Here is a 23,289-nt window from a genome sequence, read left to right on the forward strand (position 1 = left end):
GTGTCATATGATGTTGTAGGTGCTCCCTACCTTCCAGGAGGCATCTGAGCCTAATGGAAGATTTCACACACGAAGCCCATTTGATTTACAATCAGGTAGACCTGGATAGTCTTCAGATAAACTACAATCCTTCTAGGAAATACCGAACATGGGAATGCTATGTCCTGTCTTTTCTCCTACCACCCTTATTCTTGCTGTGACTTTGGGCAGTGCGTGAAGTCTCAGTGGCTGTGCTAAAGGATATGAGTTTAAGCAAGTGTCTTTCCTATGGATGTAAATTAATGTTCCTGCAAATGTTGCATTTTATTGTAGATACACATTCTTATGTTTTTTAATCGTGCGCTTTGTAAATATGTTCTGATGTCTGTGGAAAACGTGTAGTGCATTTTTACCTTGAGATAGGTTTTCATTATATTTTGTAGAGAGTGTGGTTAAATTTTCCAGTTTTTTATATTTGCAAAAATCCATTTTAATGGAGCCTAGGCCCATTTCAATGAATCCGTACTTCCATAGTTTGCACCTTCATTTAGCCTACTGAGTAATATACATTATGTTATTTTAGAGTTCAAGCTGGTTAGCTTGTATGCAAATTCTGAGTCTTTGGGTTACATTTACTGAAGGTTTTTAAGTTTTTCTCTGCAATCATAGGGCTGGAAAATTCCTTGTTTTTCTAATATGCAAACTGACTATGCATACAGTCACCTGATTTTCCAGCAGGTGGGGCTTTACGAAAAACACTAATTATCACAAACTAAAAGATCTGGCCAGACTGAGATCAAGCCTTAAGAGTTCGAGCCTTTGTTTAGGACAGTGGGGATAAGCAAAGGGTTTCTCCAACTCCCTTTTTCTTATGATATTTTTGGTTTACAGGTATGCAGCTCTAAGACTATAAATTGCATTGCCATGTATTCTGTGAGCTAAATTTCTGGTAAATCTTCCAAATTTATAGAGTAAATGCAGCGTGGTTGGTAAATTCGGGAGGAATGTGTCCATTCAAGGGATGCAAAGGAAACTTGGAATTCTGCATTTGCCTCGTTGGGTTTCACCACTGAGTTTGGACCAACAACTTCATTATCCTCACTTAAAAGCAATGTTATATTTTATTATATGCTTTTTAGCTGTGTGATAAAGAAGATACAAAGGAGTGAGCGGCCTTTAATTTGTACTGTCACTGCCTTGAAATTTTTTCAATGATCAAGTTTCAAGCATGGGTGCTTATAATTAGATGCTTCTATATCTCAGTGAGGAAACTATATACCAAATGTGTAAGTCATCTCCTAGATACTTAAAATGAATTAGGGGACCTAAACAAGGGCACCTTGTTTGAAAATGTTAACAGAAATTTTGCTGTAACTCTCCTGAAATTAAACTCTATCCCTTTGCATTATTGCATTCCTGGTTTGACTATAAATTATGATTTTAGTCTTTATGGTAACATTAAATTGTAGGTGATGAACATGGAGAACTCCACAATCAAGAAAAGCATTGAATTATTCAAATATCTTTGAATTACATGTAGAATAAGAATTACTTGATTATGTTTTAGTACCTTTTTGGTCCCTTTAGCTACAAATTTGATGCTGGAGGTGGATTAAGAGGAGGGAGAGAAGGAAGGAAAGAAAAAGATTGCTTTCTCCCCAACATCAAACTTGACGAAAGCACATCCTATATTTCATTTTAGTCATTAGTTCAATCAAGTTTTGCCTTGAATGTCATTTTGTGCTGCACAAAGTTTAGTATTTTGACCTCATGTAAAATCAAAGTGGGACGTTTAGATGGTGCTCAAGAACCTGGAAGTACACCTATCCTTCTCAAATAAATCTGAACCTGGAAGTGCACCTATCCTTCTCAAATAAATCTGTTCAGCCCTGCAGATTGTGGCCATTAGTGGCCGCAGAAGCAGAAGACGGAGCCCTTTTACTCTCTGTATGGGCAGAGGGCAGGCACTTGATAAATGAACGGAGAAGCCTATGTCGGCTTCAGAGAAGGAAACAAAAGAACCAGAGGAAGAGCAATGAAAAAAGAGACTGTCAGGGGAAACTGCTGAAAGATTAACTCTAGTTTTCCATTGCTTATTTTCTCTGTTGGTTTTTGTTGTTGTTGTTTCTTTGTTTCTTGTACCTATACAACTGGATTCCTGTAGTAATATATCCTCCCCCCTCCCCTCCCTTTTTTTAAAGACTAATTTTAAAGGACTATCAAAAATATAGCAGGGTAAATCATGTCTCCTTTTACGAATGTAGTTTAGCTTTCAGACTGTGTACGTGTCAGAGGGAGAAGTTGTGTCAGTGGAAGTAGGAACACTTTCATCGAAAGATGGCATGGTTGTCCTTGCATGACTGTTGTCTAGTTCATTGATCTGACTTTCTTAAGTTCAGAATTTACACATCTGAGAATCCTTCTGCACCTCACAATATAGAAACCTTCAAAGATTGAGTTGATGTTTGCTTCATGGGTTTAAACCTCTCAGCATGAACAGCATTTCATGGGAGTGTGGAAGAGGAGAACAGAGGCTGATTCTTTCTGACAACGATGAACCCGCCTCTGTGGTTCGGCTTTGAAACCCTTGGACTTTGGGAAGCTCAGAACCAAACTTGCCTGCTCAGGTTCTTCCACCAAATAAAAATTAATCTTGCTGTTATGTTTCAGGACAGTGCTGGAAGCTGATACGAGAAGAGCTTGCTCTGTTAATGGTCATTATTTGATTCTTCCTGACTCTGCTCATTTATTAAAGGAGATGAAATTTAATTAAGATTTAGTCTCAACCTATCTGTAATTTTACATAGAGGTTCTAGGAAACTTTACTAATACGCAGAGTTCGCAGTAACGGTCCCATTTTTCCTATAGGTTTCTCTGCTTGGCTTTCATCCCGGCTGTTAGGTAAAATTAAGGCCCAGAAAATCGGATTATTACATCCCAAGGGGCAGGACTGATAAGCAGCACGTGATTGTTGATCTGCTTGCCTACCCGGTGTTGGTGGTGTTTGAGGTGCTGCTAGATGCAAAGCCAATTTGTTAACAATTAGTGCTCATTACAATCATTTCCTGTTATCGATTTTAAATGTTTGACAAAGCACTTTTAGGAAACGGCACCCCTGCCCCCCCCCCCCCCCCCCCCAAAAAAATAGTAGCTGTACATCAGTGCTTAGTAATTACAACTCTTTAGGGCCCAGTGTCAATCTTAACTAACTGGTTTCATTGGTTTCCAAGTAATTATTTCTGCTTTGGATCCCACCTGCTATCCCCTCCAGATTAAAGATGCTTTGAAACAAGGACATAGTTCTTGATTAGCAGAGTTGCTGAGAAAGGAGTGATAAAACAAAACCAACTTTTTTCTTTTCTGTCTCGGTTTGTCTTGGCTTGGGTATCTTGCATAACTACCAATGGATTACATGATATACAATATAGGAATTAACGTCAGCCTGGAATTAAGTGTGATTTCCTTTGGCCTTAATATTTAACATGTGGGTTTAATTTTAAATGCATCCTTGCCTTTATACACACATTGAGAATTGTGGACCCATTCAAATCTAATTTACAAATGGTAAAATTAGATATAATGGCATGTTATAATAAAAGCTTTGATATCTAGGAGTCCAAGAGGGTATATCTGTTGCGTTTCTTAGAAATTGGGGCTATTATTACTATTAATCTGTTTTACATGCCAGAAGAGACTTGAACGCGAGATTATTTAATAAACAGTACAATGTGAGTATATATGCAAAAAGCACCAGATCAGGCACACCTGCATTTCCACATATACTGGATACATATGACGAGTTGTTATAGCCGCATGCCTTTTATGAGTACACTGGAATTTTGGCTACATTTGGCAATGTCAAAGGTGAAGCTAGCAGTATAGCCATCTGGGTTAATTTTCTCTTCTTCCTTCTTTGCTTTCAATTTTTAGCAACATCAGCTCAGGTTTCACAAGCACACTCCTAAAACGCTTGCCAATGTTTTTAAATATATTCCGTGATCCCTGTTGCACAAGGTGGAGACCTAACATAAGACTTGACTTGTGCCTTTCCCACCCCCGTTCATGAATTAGTCTCCCAATTACTGTAAAAATTAAGGCAAGTGCGGGTGAAATACATGAGGCTTAGTCCCTCTAACCTTAATAAACAGAGATGGTATTGACACAAGTGAATTTTGTTTAACCACAGTACATTTGCTTCTTAATTAGTGAATATTCATCTGTCATCAGCAGCAGCTATGACACCCCTCCCCGCTAACACATTCTGTCATAAATAATCAATGAGAGGCTATTAATATTCATGAGTGAGAATCTGTGTAGTCATGTGCACTGATGCAGAGACAGGGGGAGTGTTGCCATGAACTGAGTCGAAACTCTGTGTGTGTATACGTGAGTGTAAGATAGTTAGGGAAGGGGAAGAAGAGCATGCTGCTACACACTGCCCTGCCTTGTGCTTCCAGCTAACAGTGGCGTGCCTGTGTTTCGGGGCTGGAGTGACTGATGAAAAACAGTAGTCAAGTCTGGAGGGTGATTCCCTGTCAGTGCATTTGCCTTTCAGTGCTGGGGAAATTAGAGGCTTTGCTCTTGTGTTGCTTATTAGGATGGGCTGCAATCTGTGCACTTTTCAGAAGAGAGAGGAGCACTACAAACTGCTCTATGAAGTTTCACAGGTGAGTGCAGAGGATATTACTAGCATCTCCAGAGTAAAAATGGGTGTTCTTTACAGAGAGTAAGTAGAGAGGCTTTTGTTTTGCTGTGCCTTTTTTTTTTTTTCCCTTTGCAAAATTGCTAAGTTGTTTGGGGGGGTGGGGGGTAATTATTAGTATTTTGGGTGCCTGTTGTTTTCTGCTCATTTGCCACTCCCCCTTCAGATGACTTCCTGTGGGATTCTTTTAACATTTTTGTGCATCTTCTGCCAAGATGTCAGTCATATAGCAGCAGTCTCACTGAACCGTATCGGGGATGTTTTAAGGGAGCCCTTGGCTTTGGTAATAAGACTGATTTCAGATAAGTTGCACGGCTGCCTCTGAAAGCGTTAGGTCTGTCATCTCAGGCATTTCTAAGTTAAGGAACAAAGTTTTTATGGCATGTCTGTGGTGGCCAAGAAGTATGTTAAATTTTGAGATTAATTAATTAAAATTGAAATGATTCTGAAACGTGCTTGTCACCTTTAAACAGGTACTGAGTACAACAGGGTTTCCACGGGTGAGGTGTGCTGCTTGTTCTTTCATTGTGTGTGTGTTAGTTCTGTTTACTACTAGACAAAGATCTTAATCCCATCTAGATATTTTGGTGTCTCTTTCAGCATCGTAGCAGTGTGAGTAGCAGTGTGCTGCTACCGTGGTCCCAGCTCCTTCAGAATAAGATGAGAAAAGATGAAACAAGCACTTACCATAATAGCCCCTAATTTTTGCTTGGATCCTATTGAATCAGTATTTGATTTGCAGCTTTTTGTTTGGTTTTTTCCTCTTGGCACAGCAGACCCTCACATACTAAAGTTTAGTGCCTTTCAGCATCTGTTCTCTCCCTCTCTATAATTTGTCCTGGCTTTGACACATTGCTGTTGACGGAGGCTGAACGCTCGCAGTTTTGGACTGCGCTGCTGCTGACAGGCAGCGCGGAGGAGAAAAAACCAGCTTACGGTGTTGGTGGTCTATTGGCACAGCAGCAGATAAGTGCCCATTGCCGACTGGTTCCCTCCGAGTTCCTCCTGACGTGATTCATTTCACAGTGGGCTAATTACAAAGTGGATTCTCTACACATGAAGCAGCCTCCTCAGTTGTGGTGTTAATGCACATTTTCATGGTAATGTGATCAGAGCCTCATTAGCCAGTTTCCAAAATGATCCTCTGCATTAATTAAATATAAAAATGACTCTTTTTATCACCATAGAGAGGAAGAAGAAGATTAACATTGTTAATTAGTACTGGGGGCAATGCCTCTGCATCATTTTTTACCACCGAACCAGCAGGTGTATTCAATCCTAAAAGAGCGTCCGTTTGCAGGTAACCTGCCCGTTGCCTTGCCTGGTGAAGACGGTCTCTAGGTGGAACACTTCCCTTTAGTTCAATAGTTCGTCGTAATGCCATCATCGTGTTTTCTTGCAGCAGTAGCACAGGGAAAAGCGTAGCAGTACATTTTCTTCTCCTCCCTTTCCCCCTCCCCAGCTCTGGATTGCCAAACTGATGGGAAAGTATAAAATGGTGAGAGCGGAGCAGGTCGGTGTCTGCTTTTCTGTGCCAGGGAATAAGAAATGCAGGTTGTGCTGTGAAGGGGATTAGACATTTCTTAAAGGGCTGCGTGTGTGTAGGGGAAAAAGAGGCTGTGCCTGGTTTAGAGCGAATGCATTTTCAAAATAGTCCTTGCAGTAATGATGCATAGTAATAAATGCTATTGAAATGGTCAGCAAACCCGAAGGTGGGGGTTTTAAGAGATTCTGGAGGAATTCTTCCCTTTACCTGTTATCTTCTCTGCTGTTAAGTTGGAGTGTCTGTGGCTGTGAACAACCAAGGTGCCAAATGAACGAAGGCTTTCACTTTTTTACTCTGGTACTTGCCAGATAAAGTGTAATCCCTGGGAGGATCTGAGCGAGTTTCCTTGGGGAGTTGAAATGCAGCGAGCCTGGTGCTGCATCTTGTGCTGTTAGGGAAATGTCACTGATAAGGTGCAGGAGGAGAGCAGAGAAATGACTTAGTGTGCTCGCTGCCAGATCCCGTGTTCATCTGTAAACTCATCCCTATCTTGTTTCCGTGTATGCAGGTCAGAGCCCAAAGGATACTGAGCATGTTTTTAACCAGGTGCTACAGTAGAGATCAGGTAGTACCTCGCACCATAACTCCTCCTGTGTACAATACTGATTTGCTGCTGGGGGTGGGGGGAGCAGCAGTAGAATACGATAAATTAAATTAAGCTGAGGCAGGCATTACTACTTGATTTGCAAATCCCTTTTTAACTCTCCAGTCCTGTAATTCCTATACCACAGCCTTGGCTCTTTCATCTGCATGATTTCTGGAGAGCTTGGGACAAGTTAGCCTGTCAGGGACATGAACTGACTGAGGATGAGCTGTGGCTCACTAGCATATGTGGATCAGATAGATTAATTTATATTCATATAAGGAAGCAATCCTAGCCTCATCTCTCACCTTTCCCGCACTAGGCTACCTGATCCTGTGGGTGGTCTGTGCACTCATGTACTTAAAAATACAGTAAACAAAGGAAAGCATGTTTGCAGAGGAAAACCGTGCAAGCGCTTACAGTGAGGCATGTTTTCTGCTACTGTTTGTAGTGAGGTCAGATTCAGCACCGGAGAGCTTTTTGTTGTAGAGCTGCTGGGAAATGAAGACATTGTTAGAATATGTATAATTCCTCGCTCTTCCCCCCACCCCCTTCCTCCAGGCTCGTTTGCCTTTCACTGAGATAGCAGTTCGGAGACCATGGAGGCCCCCTCCAAAACCAGCATTTGCTTGCACCAGGGAGGCTTTTATTTTGATAACCGTGTCTCGCACGTGCGCATCGGCATTAAAACAAAAAGTCAAATAGTCATGTTTTAAGAATGAAAGCTTTTGAGATACCACTACACGTTGATGAAGGACCCTTGTGCTGCTGAGTGCCTCTTCACCTGTTCTCAGGACGTGAGGATGGCTCAGCGTCGCTTCTTGACTTCACCGTGAGAAGGTATCAGGCGCAGCACCCCCCCAAGTTCTCTTCTCCATATGCCTACCAGTGGAGAAATGGAAGATGTCTCAATTTGAAATTTATGGCCCTACGTGCTACTTTGTGGGGCACTTTATTATTATTATTTCCTGTGTGCTGTATAAGCAGGATTGAGCTAATGAGGGTGCAGCCAGGAAGTCTACGTCGAGTCACTTAGAGAAGGTGGGACCTGGTGTGTGCCCATGTCCATTAGCAGCAGACCTCTGCCATTCTCAGCTGATTTTTTTCTCGTGCTGTTGGGGTGAAAGAAGTGAGCTTAAGTCATTTATTAGCTGCATGATGAGGACTCTTCCTCTTTAGCGGAAAGAGTAAGAGAAATACGGCCAGGATTGGAGGGAATGAAACTGAAACACCATCTGATCAATTGTCAGCAGTGATCTTCAGTAGCCTTGTGTGAGACTCAAGGAAATGCAAATTTTTCACAGAATTCTCTGGATATCATATGGAAATCATTTCCGTTTGCTGGAATTTTTATGCTTTGTTTTCAAAATGTGAAGTTAACCCAGATGAAAAAAAGGGGGGAGAGAGAGAGAGAGAACACAGTACTTTTGGAGGTCAACTCAAGACCAGTGTGAACTTCTTTTTTGAGTTACATGTTAAGAAGCAGTCCTGGCTCAGGTGAGCTCAGAATCGAAAGGGAGAAAGAAGAGCTAGAAGGGTAAGCAGAAGCAATCTGGGATGGCTCACAAAGTCAGTGGCAGAGCTGGGATTAAAACTAGAAGGTTGCACATTTATATTTTACATTTGACCTGAGTTGATAGTAGAGCCTGCTTGCAGTGTTTTTAAATCCTCTGAAGACTGATTATGCAGTTTGCTTCTCATGTTGGTTTCCACAATTAGCTTAAAGCTCAAATTTTCACCAGTTCAGAGTTCTGATTTTATGTTCATTTTGATATCCCTTAGGCTACTTGAAGTCCTGAGTTTTAGTGGTACACCTCTTGAATTTCAAAGGTGTTCACAAGAGAGACATCAAGCCTGCCCACTGAAACAGCAGAGGCACTTCTGTATTTTTCAGGAGATGCTGCTTATAGCTGGCATTGGAATAGGAGAGAAGACTGGGGACCAAGCAGCGTTCCCTGTCACTGGCACCTGCCTTCTCTGGTCTTGATGAAGTTTGGGTTTATTCAAAGGATTAAATAGACTAGATGATGTGATCCTTATTTTCCTTCTGAACCAACCTCCAGCCACTAGCATACATTTTTGGTACTTATACCGTGTGGGATATTTACATAACTCCTCGGTGCTGTGTTTGCCATTAGCTCTCATTCTTTTCTGGAGATACCTGCTGGCAGCTTTTGCATCATCTTTGTTTGCTGGGTATCAGTGCCACCTCCAAATGCTCCTCATGAATTTCACCAGCAATGGGAAAGTACTATCTTGTGCTGCACGAATCAGCACAAACACATTTTTGGGTCCGTTTATATCTAAGTTCCATTTTTAATAGAAATTCTGTGGCAGGACACTTTTACCTCTGGAGAACATGAAAGGAGAAAATTCTAAATTCAATTGTCTGGAAATTAGTTGAATTATCTGAGTTGAATTAAATCAGTAGCAAAAGTAGATCTGGTTTGATCTTACTGCATTTCCTAGCTTTTCCTTCTTGCTTCTCTCTAAATTTTTAAACAAAACAATTGGGAACCCCCTGATTTGTATTTTCTCTAAGCAGCTCTTCTGAATACTGATTTATCTGTTTGAGAAGTGCAGAAATTAATTTTGAGGTGTTGAAGAAGTCAACAAACTTGTAGGAGTACTGTTTCCTCTCAGTTTAACTGAACAATTTTAGAGCTCTGCTGTAAGTAGTTCCCCTCAAAGCTGCAGCCTCGTATTAGTAGAGCAATGTATTTATGCTAAAAATATAATCAAGTAAAGCTTGTCATGTTTCTAGCCACGTCCTAGAAGCTTGCTTGGAATCTGCTTAAAGAACCTCTACAGCACCAAAAAAGACTTTAAAAACCGAGTTCATAAAAGTTGATTTCTCCTACAGATAAGAGACGGTCTTTGTGGTTAGCAGACACAGCTTTCGTGGTTCTTCTGTTTCCTTGCTTATTTACTTTACACTGATAATTGAGCAGCATTCATCCAAATAACTAATGCCACTGCCATAACGTTTCTACAGGCTGTACTCAAGGAGACACCAGTGTTGGGGCATTGCTAACAACAGAGCTCTTGTTCTTGGTGGAGGAGCTCACCATCCCACACTGGATACTGGTCTGCGGACCTAGGGAGTGTTGCCCGCCCAGTGGTAACCGTCCCCAGAGCTCCGGGCACCCACGCCTCTGCTCTGTGCTTTGAGTCACCACAAGCCAGTTGCTTAAAAGAGAAGATAATGCCTGAAAGGCCACCTCTTGTCTGGATTGAGTCTCTCGCCACAGAGCTGTGTTTAGGTGTGAAGGCTCCCTGAGGAGTCCTTGGAGGATTGTGGCATGGGAATTTGGTCTGGGGACATGTAGGCTGCTTAAAATAACCAGGTCTGGCCGCCCGGATGGATGGTGGCTGTGGAGAAGACACCCATGCGTACAAGTAGGCATGTAAGGAAGTCGTCATCTCATTTCCTAAACCCCTTAGCAGGATTTTCATTCTTTTGAACATGACACCTGAATTCTATGCTAAGTACCTAAGTGATATTTTGGATCTCACACCAACTGCCTTTGATAAAATGCTTTTGTTTTTTCTGATAAAATCCAGGAAACTCTGAAGTGTTGCCACTGACTTCACTGGGGCCAGACTTTCATTTTCTGTCCTTGTTTACTGTCTTGTAAAAGGCATATAGTTCCTGCGCATACCTCAAGAGTAAGAATAAAGAGAGAGCCCTGAGATAAGAAAGCAGACAATGGTATGTGAGATAAGAATTCAGGGGATGGGTACAACAGAGGCAGCTATAAAAAGCTGCACCAAGATTATATCAGTAATCTGCAGGGATATGCAATGCCATGAAAACTAAAAAAGTGGCTGAGGTACTGAACAGCATGATTTTCTCTGTCATTTTGCTGTTCCTGGCATCTTGAATTTAACAGTGGGGATTAAGGATTCTTCTAATGATCAGCTTTTTATACATTTTTTACAGAGCTGTGCTTTCTTGAGGCTTGCTTCCTGATGTGGTTTGATATGGGTATAATCCTCAGGCCTCATGCAAAACGTATCTTTATGTGAGTCTTATACATCAGTGATGGGATGTGATTTAGCCAATCTTGCTACGTTGAGCATTCACAGACTGGTAACTGCTGAAGAAGCGTATTTTAGGGGTTCAATATTTTTGGTTTGTGGTTCATTGAAGGGGAGTGCATTAAAATGTCAGCCAAACACTCTGCCAAGTGTATGTCAAGAGTTAATTGTGAGTAGGTTGTTTCACCAGTTTGCTCTCAAGAGCTAAGAGCTTAATGGAGACATGTACAGCAGGGCTTGCTGATAACCAGCAGTTCTTCCACCCCTAGGGATTTGGTGAGGTCTCATAAAAATAATTAAAAAAAAAAGAAACTGAAAAATGCTTGGATCTTTGCCTTTAAGGCTATTTAACTTCAGAGTGTGTTTAACCTGTTATTTGAAAGGACATGAGCTTTCTGTAATAGTACTTGCTTTTCTGTCTACCCCATAACTTTGAACCCACTAGGTAAGTTCAACCACAAAGGCTTTTCTCACCTTCTAGGTTCATGCAAAGTAGTTTGATGATACTATTAGGAAGATCTTTTTGGTTTGTTTTATTTGGGGTTTTTTTCAGGAGCAAGAGGATTTCCTAGTTTGCAAACGTCACCTCAGAATATCAAGACATGAAAGAATTTAAAAATTTAGATGCAGATTATTCTTTATACACTTAACTTTGTGGCTGCAGTGAGGATAGTTACTTGCGATTTTGTGTGTGTAATAAGCTTGTAATTTGTTTTACTTTAGTCAATATTTGTAACAAAAATCAGTCTGTTAAGAGAGGATATTACATCAGTAACTGTTAAAAGGTTATCTATAATTCTTTTATCATAAACAGCAGGTCAGAAGGATGCTTTTATGCCATGGACTGAACCTAGAAATGGAATTGCAGTGTCTTCGTATAATGCACTACAAACTCTCTCTTATAGTTGTTTGTATTTTAGTTTAAAATACTGGTGTGGACGTGCAGAGGACAGTGTGGCTATTTGGCCATAATAGGATAATGTAAACTTGCATGACCCTCACTGTTGCGGGTTTTTATTGTTTCACTCTGAGGAAGTTAGGAAATTCTACATATCCTTCTTCCCTCAGGTGGAAAAAATAATTCATTCCTTTTCCTCCAGGATGAACGTTGGGTGTTTTTTTGGTTTTTGTCTGTTCTTTTGTTTGTTTTTGTTGGTTTTTTTTAACCAGCAGAAGTAAACCCTGATAATCAGCAAAGTGAAGCCAAACAAGATTCGTTTTCCTTTGTTTTGTGGTCTGATTGTGTACAGTAGCAGTTTATTCCCTAGAGGTTTTAGCCATGAAGTTTAACCTCTGAAACAACATAAGCACAGTGGAACGAGTAATCTGCTAAACTATCATGTCATATGTAGAATTCCTGTGCTTCATGTGTATTAATGTCAGAGTTGAACCTGAGAGGGCTCACTTTGCAAAAGTCTACAAGCATCTTGAATTTGTCTAGATACAACTTAGTTTTTGTGTTCTTCACCCAGCTGGAGAATTTATTCTGTTTTGTTTCATATCTCTTAGTATTTGGGGGGGTTGTGGTGTTTCGTTTGTTTGGGGGTTTTTTGGTTTTTTTTCTAGCTCCTGGAATCATACTGTTTTCAAAAAAACCCACTTTTCATTAAAAGTAGCCTCACTTACGATCAATGAGGAAAGTTTGCAAATATCAATCGGGTTTAGTTTACAGTTTAGGAAATTTAAAAGGAATTGGGATGAACTTGAAAAATAATGTTTAGAAAGTCTAAATTATTGAGCGTTTGGTCGTCTTCTGCATGTCTAGAGTAGGCATCATCGCCTGAGAGGTGAGGCTGAGACCCACCCGTGTGGGGCTAGCAGCTGTGCATGGCCCTGAGGAGGAGGAAAATGTTCGCCTCTGGACTTTCAGGGCTTGTCCACAGATGTCAGTGCCAACAGGAGCCAGCCGTGGCTGTGTCAGCACGTCATGGCGTGCTTGAGACCCCGGCCAGTTTCTGGCTAGGATGGCAGGTTCTGCCCCTGCGTCCACAGCCATGCCTCCAGGGACCGTCCCGCTTGCAAATGTCCATGTGCAGCTTCTGTGTCCGTGTGCAGCGAACTGGTGAGGCTCCTGGGAAAGACCCACAGACTTACTAGGTGTTCAGTTGCTTTCTGATGTCAGAAAGAAAAATGAACTGCAGTGCCAGGACCTGTGTCCTGAGGACCAAGGGGAGTACGGGAATGGGTGAACTTTGCTAAATCCTTATGAGCGCCGAACAGCTGAAATAATCCGAGAAAAGGATTATCTTTGGTTACCTGTGATATAACAGAACAATTGACTGACCTATTTAATATGTTTGATTGTATTTGTAACGTGCTTTTTGCATATTATAGTGATGGATTTGCAGGGAAAGCTGCTCAGGGAGTAATCATTATTCAGGCCTTCGACTTCCTCATGGCTAGAATGTGAAATATTCAGATTCCTCATGATATCCGTGGGCATATGAACTGCCAGCTCAAAACAAATTTTAATGGCAAGAAAAGATGGAAGAAAGGGTCAATTATTAGTTAGAGTTCAGCATTCGGAATGCTTTCTCAGAGGTCACGGTTACTGAAAGTGGGGGTGGCATCTCTCATTGCAACATGGTTTTATGCATTTTTTTAATTTAATTCGTCAGGTAGTCTACTAATACAATCAGGAAAGACACAGATCCATAAGTTTCTAAATGGGGAATTCCAGAAACTGTGTGTGGTGTCTGTATTGTGTTTCACTGAGGAATATAATTCCATCAAAATCAGAATGCTTTATAGAAAAATATTTCATCAAAATGTGGTCTTACAGGAAAAACATGGGAAAGAAATTTCCAGAAATGTCTGAATATTATTTATATATCATCATAATGAAATATTTAGGTTGACTAACTTTTGAAGCATCTTATATTCAGTAGTTTTTAAAATGGTGTGTTATTTCATATAGTATGACATTTGGAAGCCAAAAGTGAGTCAAGTGTTATTTTATCTTAAAATGTTTTCTGCTTTCCAGAGCTGCGTGTACCATTTGTGAAATCGCAGACCTTCTTCTGACATGGAATTTCCATCCTCTCTGGATTTCCCATTCTGAGATATGTGACTTACTGTGGGAAATTCCTCCCTATGTATAATCTTCTTTACCAGCGTACACTTCATATGAAGATTTTGTTAGGGAGCAGTCTCATATCTTGCGGGAGAGAAGGAAAGTATATATAGGAAGAAGCGTTTGTATAAACAGCTTCCAACAAGGTACTTGTCAGAAAAAGAAAGCACCATCACCTTCACAGTGTATGTTGTGATGCCAGAGAGGGATGTTGCCCTGTCTAAGAGAATTTGCCAAAAGCTGTTTTTTTGCTTTCTGGGTATCAGATGCCACTGGATGGGTGATTGTGGCATATTGAGACATAGGGCCTATTTAGTGTGGCAGCGGGACTTGGAAGTCTGGCTCTAATTCTTTCTCTCCTGGGTGTATTTGAAGAGGTCCTGGTTTCTCTTTTCCCATTCTGGTATAAAGTTCTGTATTATTTAAAGCTTTAAAGATTAACTGTAGCCATCTCGGTAAATGGCTAATGAAGAAACCGGAATGGTACTGTCTAATAATGATGATGGTGATCACAATAAGCATTGTAAAATGCTAGATCGATCCAGTTAGCAATTATTGGTAGAGTTATAACACAAGTGGATCGTGGCAGTGGAGTGTAGATCTGTCTGCATTTCCCAACAGCTCTGGAGCCCCATGCTTCCTCAAAGTCCAGAAAGGGTTTGGTTCGGCTTGTTGGATGACTGCTTTTTCCTTTGCCGTACACTAAAGGTCAGTTTTGATAGGAATTTCCTTTGCAATTTCCCCAGAACCTCTTCTCAGATAACTAGTGGGGCATGTTGCTCTTTAATTCATATGTTTTATTGTACCGTGCAAATTAGAAGCTTTTTAGTAGGGAGCAATTTCTAAATACTAATTTATTGGTATTGCTTTCTTCAGGCACTAGTAAAAATAGGGGATTTTTGCTATTTGTTCATCAGTAGTGGAGTCCTGTTGCTGTCAATAAGTTCAGCATAGGTATAGTGTCTCCTCACTCCTATAAGCGTAATATATTTCAAATCTCAGCTGTGAATCTTACTAAACCTTTTAAAACCTTCTTGATGAAGTAGTTTTAAGTTCTCAATACAGGAGGTTGTTCCCATTTATCTCCAAATGACCTCTTTGTCCCCAGATTTACGTATTTCCTTGAATTAAAAATGTCATTTGGTCATGTTCAGTAGGAGAATGTCTTTGAAAGTCTGACCTGTGGGAACATGATTAATAGTGACAGGGGAAAGATTTTGCCCAGTGAGAATACCAAATCATGTAGCACTGTAGTTTCACTTACTAAATATTGTCCAGGCTCTATTGTTGAACCGTATGCTGCCAGTGTCACTTTGTCAGGATGTTTTCTGTCCTGTGACTAGTAGCTTCAAATGTACTCATCCATCTTCTTGTCCCATTACATTTCATGTGACTGATGTTCTGCACCCATTAAAATTGATGGGAAAGAACAAAGAAAAGAAAAATGTGCCCTTCAACTGATTATGCCTTTGAAAGAGCAAATGAGACTCTACTGCTATCTGGAGTAAATTGAACAGTTATTTCTGTTTTTAACTCTATTACTTAATATTTATTAATCCTTATTAGCAGCAGGTCCCTTATTTTGTTATTTCAATGTTACATTGAGAGCAGTAAGTTTATGTCAATATTTTCTCCTTTAATTTTGTGACCATAAGTGAACATACAGACTCTTTTAGATATATCAGCTGTCTCTGGTAATCTTGCCCATGAGATATTGCTAGCATGCCTGAATACCCTCTCAGGGAAGGATGGAGGCATGTTTGACAAGCCCAGGCCTTTCCTCTGAGGAAGGACCCACAGGGCTTTGCTCGGCCACAGCTCCTGAGCGCTGGGAGAGCGCTTGTGTGGGATGTCACAAGGTTCTGCTTGGTGATAAGTGCTTGCTCACCTTACTCTAAGATTTTCAGGGCAATTAATGGGAGACTAGAAATACAAGAGCCTTTGTAGTATGGCCTTTATCTTTATTTCATGGATACAGATGGCTTCCCAAAGTTCTAGTCCAATGTTTCAGAGTTAGACGAGGGCCATTAGCCAGCTGAATGGAGAGAATAGATGTCACGTTTACTGACAACCAAAGACAAAACACAGAGGAAAATCAAAAGAGAAGGCTCCTGAGTGATCGGTATATCTGATTATTTATAGCTTATATGACAGCCTTCTCAATACAGCAGCCAACCATTCTTTGCCATTTGTGCATAGTAATGAGACTGTCATTTCTTTTTTTCAAGTTTGGTCTTTGACCATGGGCGCTTGCGTGCCCCAAAAATGCAACATAATGGGCCCCTTTAGGGTCTCTGATGTTCTTGTAGAAACTTCAGTAGGTGCTGAATGCAGCTGTTCACTTCCCTAGCCGTACTTGTATGCATTAAAGCTTACTTCCATGCAAAGTTCAAATATATTCTGGGTTTATAAAAGTCTGTGGCAGGAATTTGGGTTTCTTGCTTTGTCTTGGCAATTCAGGCTTAGTTGGTGCTCTGTCTGAAGTTCCCAAAGTGTGTTTGGCTTGGGGCTGGGAAATGCAGAGACCCCTGAGTCTTGAAAGACTGTTTCCTATACCATTATCTACAATTATTTGAGACTGCTGATGGGCTTGAAGGCCAGTTGTTTTGTCCAACATTTTTCTCAGGCTGGAGATGGTGTATGGTGAAGTGGATAATATTCTTATGCTGGCAGTAGATTCACTTGGGTTATTATTTATCCATGTTTTAAAGACAATTGTTCACATCTGTAATTTGTGAAGTGGAGCTTGATTAGGATTAAAATAGGCAAATAAGACTTTAAGAACCTTAATTTAGTAATTTCTCTGTGAGCTCTCCTGCTCTCTTTAGTTGCTTACTTGACTTCCAGCTGAGAGTGGATTCATTAAAGGAACATTCTTACAGATAATGAACTGCTGAGATGAGTGGAAGTTAGGCAAAAAATGCAAGGAACCTTTAGTCAGGTCCTACTTGTGCAGGACAGCTTGTCGTGGTTTAACCGTACCAGCTACTAGGAAGACAATTAACTCTATCCCAGCTGAAACCAGGACACAGCTCTGGACTATTCAAGCACATTGTCACCCTTAACATTAGCGGCACTTGAGCAAATAAATCAAGGATAAACAGGGGTATAAACTTTTATGTGCAGGGGTATATTGCCACTCTTTTACTCTGTGCTAAAATGAGTTGAGGGAAAGGGACTGGTGGCAGAATGCACCCTGTATTTTATTTAGGACAAAAGTATGCAACAGATAGCTGATGCTTTGAAATTTCCACCCCTGTAATGGTAATTCTTTCCCATGCGTATGTCTTCAGTGGGATATGAAAAAGGTGGGAAGAGGGATAGAAACCTTGGCTTACCCTTCTGGATTGCAATGACTGCAGCAGCTGCTGGGAATAGGTCCCAACAAATAAATTCTGTTGCCAGAGAAAACCACTTCTTAGCACTATGCAGAAAGGTCATCATTCAAATAATAGTGCTGTTAATTTATAGTGTGACTTGAGAAGGGATAGGTCTCAGCCTCCCACCTTCCCATACCTCAGGAGACTTTAGCTGGAAGCTACCTTAAGCCTCGGGTTACAGATTTTCAGAAAAGCTGTTGTTCCCATGATTTTGGTTTGGAAGACACTGAGAATTGCTTAGCTTTTTGTTGTGAGGAAAATCTGAATGCAAGAGGAGGGATGAGAAAATTGGATTTCCTTTTATTGCACAGGAACACTGTACAACACTGACAGGGTATTTACTCCTGTCTCTTTCTTCTAATTTGATTCTCCGACTACCATATCAATCTTTGTTCATTGGTGAAACAAAATTATAAAGTATCATAGTTGTTGCTGCTTGTACCTCAGCAACAACTAAAAGATGGGAAAGAATGAACGATCTGAGCCATTCTGTAAGATTTATTTGCAAATCTGTCCACAATGAAATGTGCCAGGTGTACAAAGTGTTGTGAGATGGCTCCTCAAGCCATTTCGACCAACAGGTCTTTATGATTCCTATTTTTCTTCCTCTAGTGAGACATTTTCTGTGTATGGCGTGGATGCGTTCAATACTAGTAAGTATTGAATTCTGATTGACTAGCTTGCTTTCCACTCCTCAGCACATGTATAGTCATTTGAATAATACAAATCACACTGGCATTACTAATATATACAGCAATGTAGAGTAAAACTTTACTGCCCGCAGTTAAAATACTGTGAATATTGTTCCAGTGGTAGGCTGGTGTTTTGGGTTTTTTTTCCTAGTGGACAGTTATGTCTTTTACCTTGCTATTAAAGAAGCAAATACAGCATTGCACCCGGGAAGTTCGCCTTGCCTCCCCGTACTGGCGTGGGTTTTGTTCAGCCCGCACAGAAGGCAGAGAGGATCGCGCTGGCCTCAGCCGAGCAGGACGTGCTCCAGGTGCAGTAACACGGTCTCACAGCTTTTCTTCTGGGATCTGAGGATGATGCATGAGCAAGTTAGTCTCATGGTTGCGTTTGTAGAATAGGGCTATATTGGTCATCCCTTTCCGGGTAGGTAGCTGTAGGCAGAGTGAAGTTAAAGATGCACGGCCAAAGTTTCAGGTGTTGTGAGATGTTTTTCTCTCTGTTATTTCAGGCATCTGTAGAAGTGTGTTTATGGAAAACAATACGCGGTATTAAACCTTTAAGTAAGGACACTTCTATACTTTTAAGTGTAGCAGAGATTTGTATTTACAGCAGGATATAGTCGTGCTTCCTATAGATTGGCATTACGTTGGGCCCATTTGGAGAACAGAGGCAGAATTCATCTCCAGAGAGTATTTTCCTAGCATGCTGCTGGAAGCCCAAGGTACTATGTGTTTCCTGTTCTTAGAAACAGGCCTGTAGTTTTTAATCTATTTAGCATTCACAGAGCACCTGACACACCAAGATCTTTGTTAAGTGCATTATGGGCTGTGTAAATAAATTAGGAAGAAAATAACGTATTAGGGATAATCCACTGACTAAAATTACAGGGCAGCATTTTTGCTAGGACCTCTGTGAAAGTAAATTCATGGGCAATACTTCAAATCTCTCTGTGAGAAGAGCATTAATTTGTATTTCATTCACAAACAGCTTCTAGAAAATACAACGTGACGCAGATAAATAAAGTCATCAGAATAAGATGATGCTAAAAATTCATAAATATGTTTACACTTGCGAGTGGCAAATGTTACAGCTTTCAGAGCTGAGAGTATACTCAGGAATATTGTCCATATGCCTCTATTGGCTGACAAAGTAATGCAGCTTGCGTTACTCTAAATGAACATTCAGAGATTGGAAACTTGCCGTTGTTTGAGAATTTAGACCTTACGTGCACCTGTCTACAGAGTATAAACTTCTGATTATCCTTTACAAATGTTTTAGCTCTAAGAAACGTTTTCTTAAATTATGGATACTTAGCTGTTTCCACATTTGCAGCTAAATAGTTGCAGTAGCTTGGATAGTATGGACATAACAGGGGTTAGATTTTCTTCATTTTTGTGAACTGTTATAAAAAAATCCCAAAGTTTAGAGCTGTGGCTGTTTATCCAAGAGTATAAATCATTTTACAGAGCAGGAAACTTCAATTAAATATTACTTTTTATGCCTTGATATATGTAACTGATTGATACTGGGGAACTGAGAAAGCAAAGTCCTCTGTCACCTGTATCCAGGAATGTGGAGAGAGTTCACATTAAATTAACATTAGCTTAAGAAAAATGAAACTTCTGAGCCAATTACAGTTTACTGTTTAGACTAAAACAAAAAAAATGACCTTTGTTACAGAATATGTGACTTGAACAGGCAGTTCCATATAAAATTGAGAAGTTGCAAATGTCCTGCACTTGAGTGATGGTGTGCGTGTGATCTTAGTTCTGCTTCATTAGCCCCTAGTGAATGAGTGGTAAATTTTTCCTATTTATACATCTTCTGTCAGGGGATCATAAACATAGCCTGACTAGTGCATGTTTTCACTGCAGCAATTTCATTTATATATTTTGTGCAGCTTTGATGAATAGTTTATATTCCACTTGAATAAATTTTTTCTTCTTTTCAAATATTCAGGTAGGTATTAGCAGTGGTTAATTATGCACTCAGTACCTTTTGTAATAGAACTATCTGTCATTATGGCAAGCTTTTACGTTGTATTTGAGGGATTCAGTCTTCTCAGTAAAATACTGCTTTTGCAGTATGCATGGGAACGATCAATTTTATTTTCTGCTGATTTGATAATTTTCTACTAAAATTTAATCTTCTGTGCTATGGAGTTTGTGGCCAATCGAAAGATTTTTCCCTCTGCTAATAGAATATCTAATGCTTCAGCTTTTTACTTCCCATTTCTGTAAGTATGCCTTTAGATTTTTCTGCACTATGATACATTTATGTCCCCTTTTAAGGGTAAGAAATGTGCAGCTAGATTATGTTTTGTGTGTCATTCACTAATTCAGCATACCAGGGATATAAACAACATTTTCTTTTTCCTAGATATTTCTCCAGCGGTGATGTTTTGTTAGGTAAGCCACCGGACACATTACAGACATGATGAATGTTGTAGAGGTTGCTGAGTAGTTTGTTCTACTCAGTCTTGTTTTATACAGATGAAAATTATATTGTTGATCTTGGATACAGTAAGTTTCGCATGATCCTATACCTCTGTATCGTTGCCTTTCCTGCTTTCAGCTTTTGTCCAGGATTTCCGAAGGCCCTATCAGGAGTTAGATACTTGTCACAATTGAACTTCAAGCAATTTTGGCAACTTTTTTAGTGTTCTATAGACCCTTCAGTCTTAAACCCTGTTAGATGGAGCCAACCAGATTTAAGTGGAAAGTGTTATCTTTGAGCAAGCTTTCCCCAAATGCTCCGCCAGTCCTATCGCACCACAACCACCTGTAGGGATGAAGCATGTCACTTCTCCAGCTCCTGGCAGCTGACTGAAGGTGCCAGCAGGCATTTGGCACTTTTTTTTCTGATCATGGTCTATCAGTCCTAGAGGAAGAGCATGAAAAACTGTCTGAGCTTTGGATGGCCATATACGCAGTGGTGAATTTTACATCATTGGTAAAAGTTGAGGGAGGGAGAGGAAAGCAACTTGGTAAATGACAGTTACTAAAAATACGTAGCAGATTAACACAGGCATGACTTAAGGGCTATCTTTTTTTATTGTTATTGTAAACTCCTGGATTCTCTGCTACATTAGAACTGCTCTCCTAATCAAAATGAGATAAGATCATAAATGGGAACAAACTTGATAACAACAACAGATGTTATCAAAGTCTAGGAGCAGCTTTTGGAAACTGGTTGCTGATTCCTTACTATTGACTATTCATAGAATCATAGAAGCATTTAGGTTGGAAAAGACCTTTAAGATCATCGAGTCCAACCGTTAACCTATCGCTGCCAAGTCCACCAATAAACCATGTCCCTAAGCGCCACATCTACACGTCTTTTAAATACCTCCAGGGGTGGTGACTCCACCACTTCCCTGGGCAGCCTCTTCCAATGCTTGACAACCCTTTCACTGAAGAAATTTTTCCTAATATCCAATCTAAACCTCCCCTGGTGCAACTTGAGGCCATTTCCTCTTGTCCTATCACTAGTTACTTGACAGAACAGACCAGCACCCACTTCACTACAACCCCCTTTCAGGTAGTTGTAGAGAGCGATAAGGTCTCCCCTCAGCCTCCTCTTCTTCAGACTAAACAACCCCAGTTCCCTCAGCCGCTTCTCACAGGACTTGTTCTCTAGACCCTTCACCAGCTTGGTTGCCCTCCTCTGGACACGCTCCAGCACCTCAACGTCTTTCCTGTAGTGAGGGGCCCAAAACCGAACACAGGACTCGAGGTGCGGCCTCACCAGTGCCCAGTACAGGGGGACGATCACTTCCTTGCTCCTGCTGGCCACACTATTTCTGACACAGGCCAGGATGCCGTTGGCCTTCTTGGCCACCTGGGCACACTGCTGGCTCCTATTCAGCCGGCTGTCAACCAGCACCCCCAGGTCTTTCTCTGCCAGGCAGCTTTCCAGCCACTCTTCCCCAAGCCTGTAGCGTTGCATGGGGTTGTTGTGACCCAAATGCAGGACCCAGCACTAAATCTCATCCAACTGGCCTCAGCCCATTGATCCAGCCTGTCCAGATCCCTTTGTAGACCCTTCCTACCCTCAAAGCAGATCAACACTCCTGCCCAACTTGGTGTTGTCTGCAAACTTAGTAAGTGGGAACTCCATCCCCTCATCCAGATTATTGATAAAGATATTAAACAGAGCTGGCCCCAATACTGAGCTCTGGGGAACACCACTTGTGACCAGCCACCAACTGGATTTAACCATTCACCACAACTCTGGGTCTGGCCATCCAGCCACTTTTTTACCCAGTGAAGAGTATATCTGTCCAAGCCATGAGCAGCCATTTTCGCTGGGAGAATGCTGTAGGAAATGGTGTCAAAGGCTTTACTAAAGTCTAGGTAGACAACATCCACAGCCTTTCCTTCATCCACTAAGCGGGTCACCTTGTCATAGAAGGAGATCAGGTTAGTGAAGCAGGACCTGCCTTTCATAAACCCATGCTGACTAGGCCTGATCACTTGGTTGTCCTGTACATGCTGCGTGATGCCATTTGGGATGATCTCCTCCATAACCTTCCCCAGCACCAAGGTCAGACTGACAGGCCTGTAGTTCCCCAGATCCTCCTTCCAGCCCTTCTGATAGGTGGCCATCACATTTGCTAACCACCAGTCAACTGGGACCTCCCTGGTTAGTCAGGACTGCTGATAAATGATGGAAAGTGTCTTGGTGAGCGCTTCCACCAGCTCCCTCAGTACCCTTGGGTGAATCCCATCTGGCCCCATAGACTTGTGTGTGTCTAAGTGGTGTAGCAGGTCACTAAACTTTTCCCCTTGGATTATGGGGGCCTCATTCTGCTCCCTGTCTTCCACCTTAGGGTGCTGGGTACCCGGAGAGCAACTGGTCTTACTATTAAAGACTGAGGCAAAGAAGGCATTAAGTACCTCAGCCTTTTCCTCATCCTTTGTCACTATGTTTCCCCCTGAAATTCAACCTTGTAAAGAATAAGAGAGATGAAGAGCTATGTCTAAATTTTTTTTTCTGATGTAGCACAATTCTTCATCATCTTGGCTGTGCAAGTACCATGGCTTGCTCATCAGGCCAAGCACTCTCATGGGATGGGATGAGCAGTGAGGTCTAAGAAAATAAGTGGAAATAAGAGTCAGTTGGAAATTCTCGTATGCAAGGAAAAATTTCTTTGATTGTTACCATTGCAAGGCCTCTTTCTAATGGTGCATAACAAACCCACATCTGACCTATTGTATTTCCAAAATCTTCACTTGAAATATAGGCAATTCACAGGTAAGTTTAATAGAAGTCAGTATAAACCTTCAATATGTT

General features: G+C 41.0%; 1 protein-coding gene across 2 annotated transcripts in view; it reads left to right on the forward strand.

The window, feature by feature from the left end:
• The window catches only part of PDZRN4 (PDZ domain containing ring finger 4), a 250,684-nt gene that overhangs the window by 140,879 nt on the left and 86,516 nt on the right, over positions 1–23,289 (forward strand). The window contains exon 1 of one of the 2 annotated variants that reach the window (XM_069802197.1): positions 4,364–4,646. The exons of the other annotated variant lie outside the window; for it this stretch is intronic. Coding sequence (XP_069658298.1) covers positions 4,578–4,646 — 69 coding nt within the window. The 5' untranslated portion in view covers positions 4,364–4,577. Of the gene's footprint in view, positions 1–4,363; positions 4,647–23,289 lie in introns of those variants that run through there. 2 annotated transcript variants of the gene reach the window in all.

The sequence above is a fragment of the Haliaeetus albicilla genome, chromosome 14 (assembly GCF_947461875.1).
Source record: "Haliaeetus albicilla chromosome 14, bHalAlb1.1, whole genome shotgun sequence".
Lineage (NCBI taxonomy): Eukaryota > Metazoa > Chordata > Aves > Accipitriformes > Accipitridae > Haliaeetus > Haliaeetus albicilla.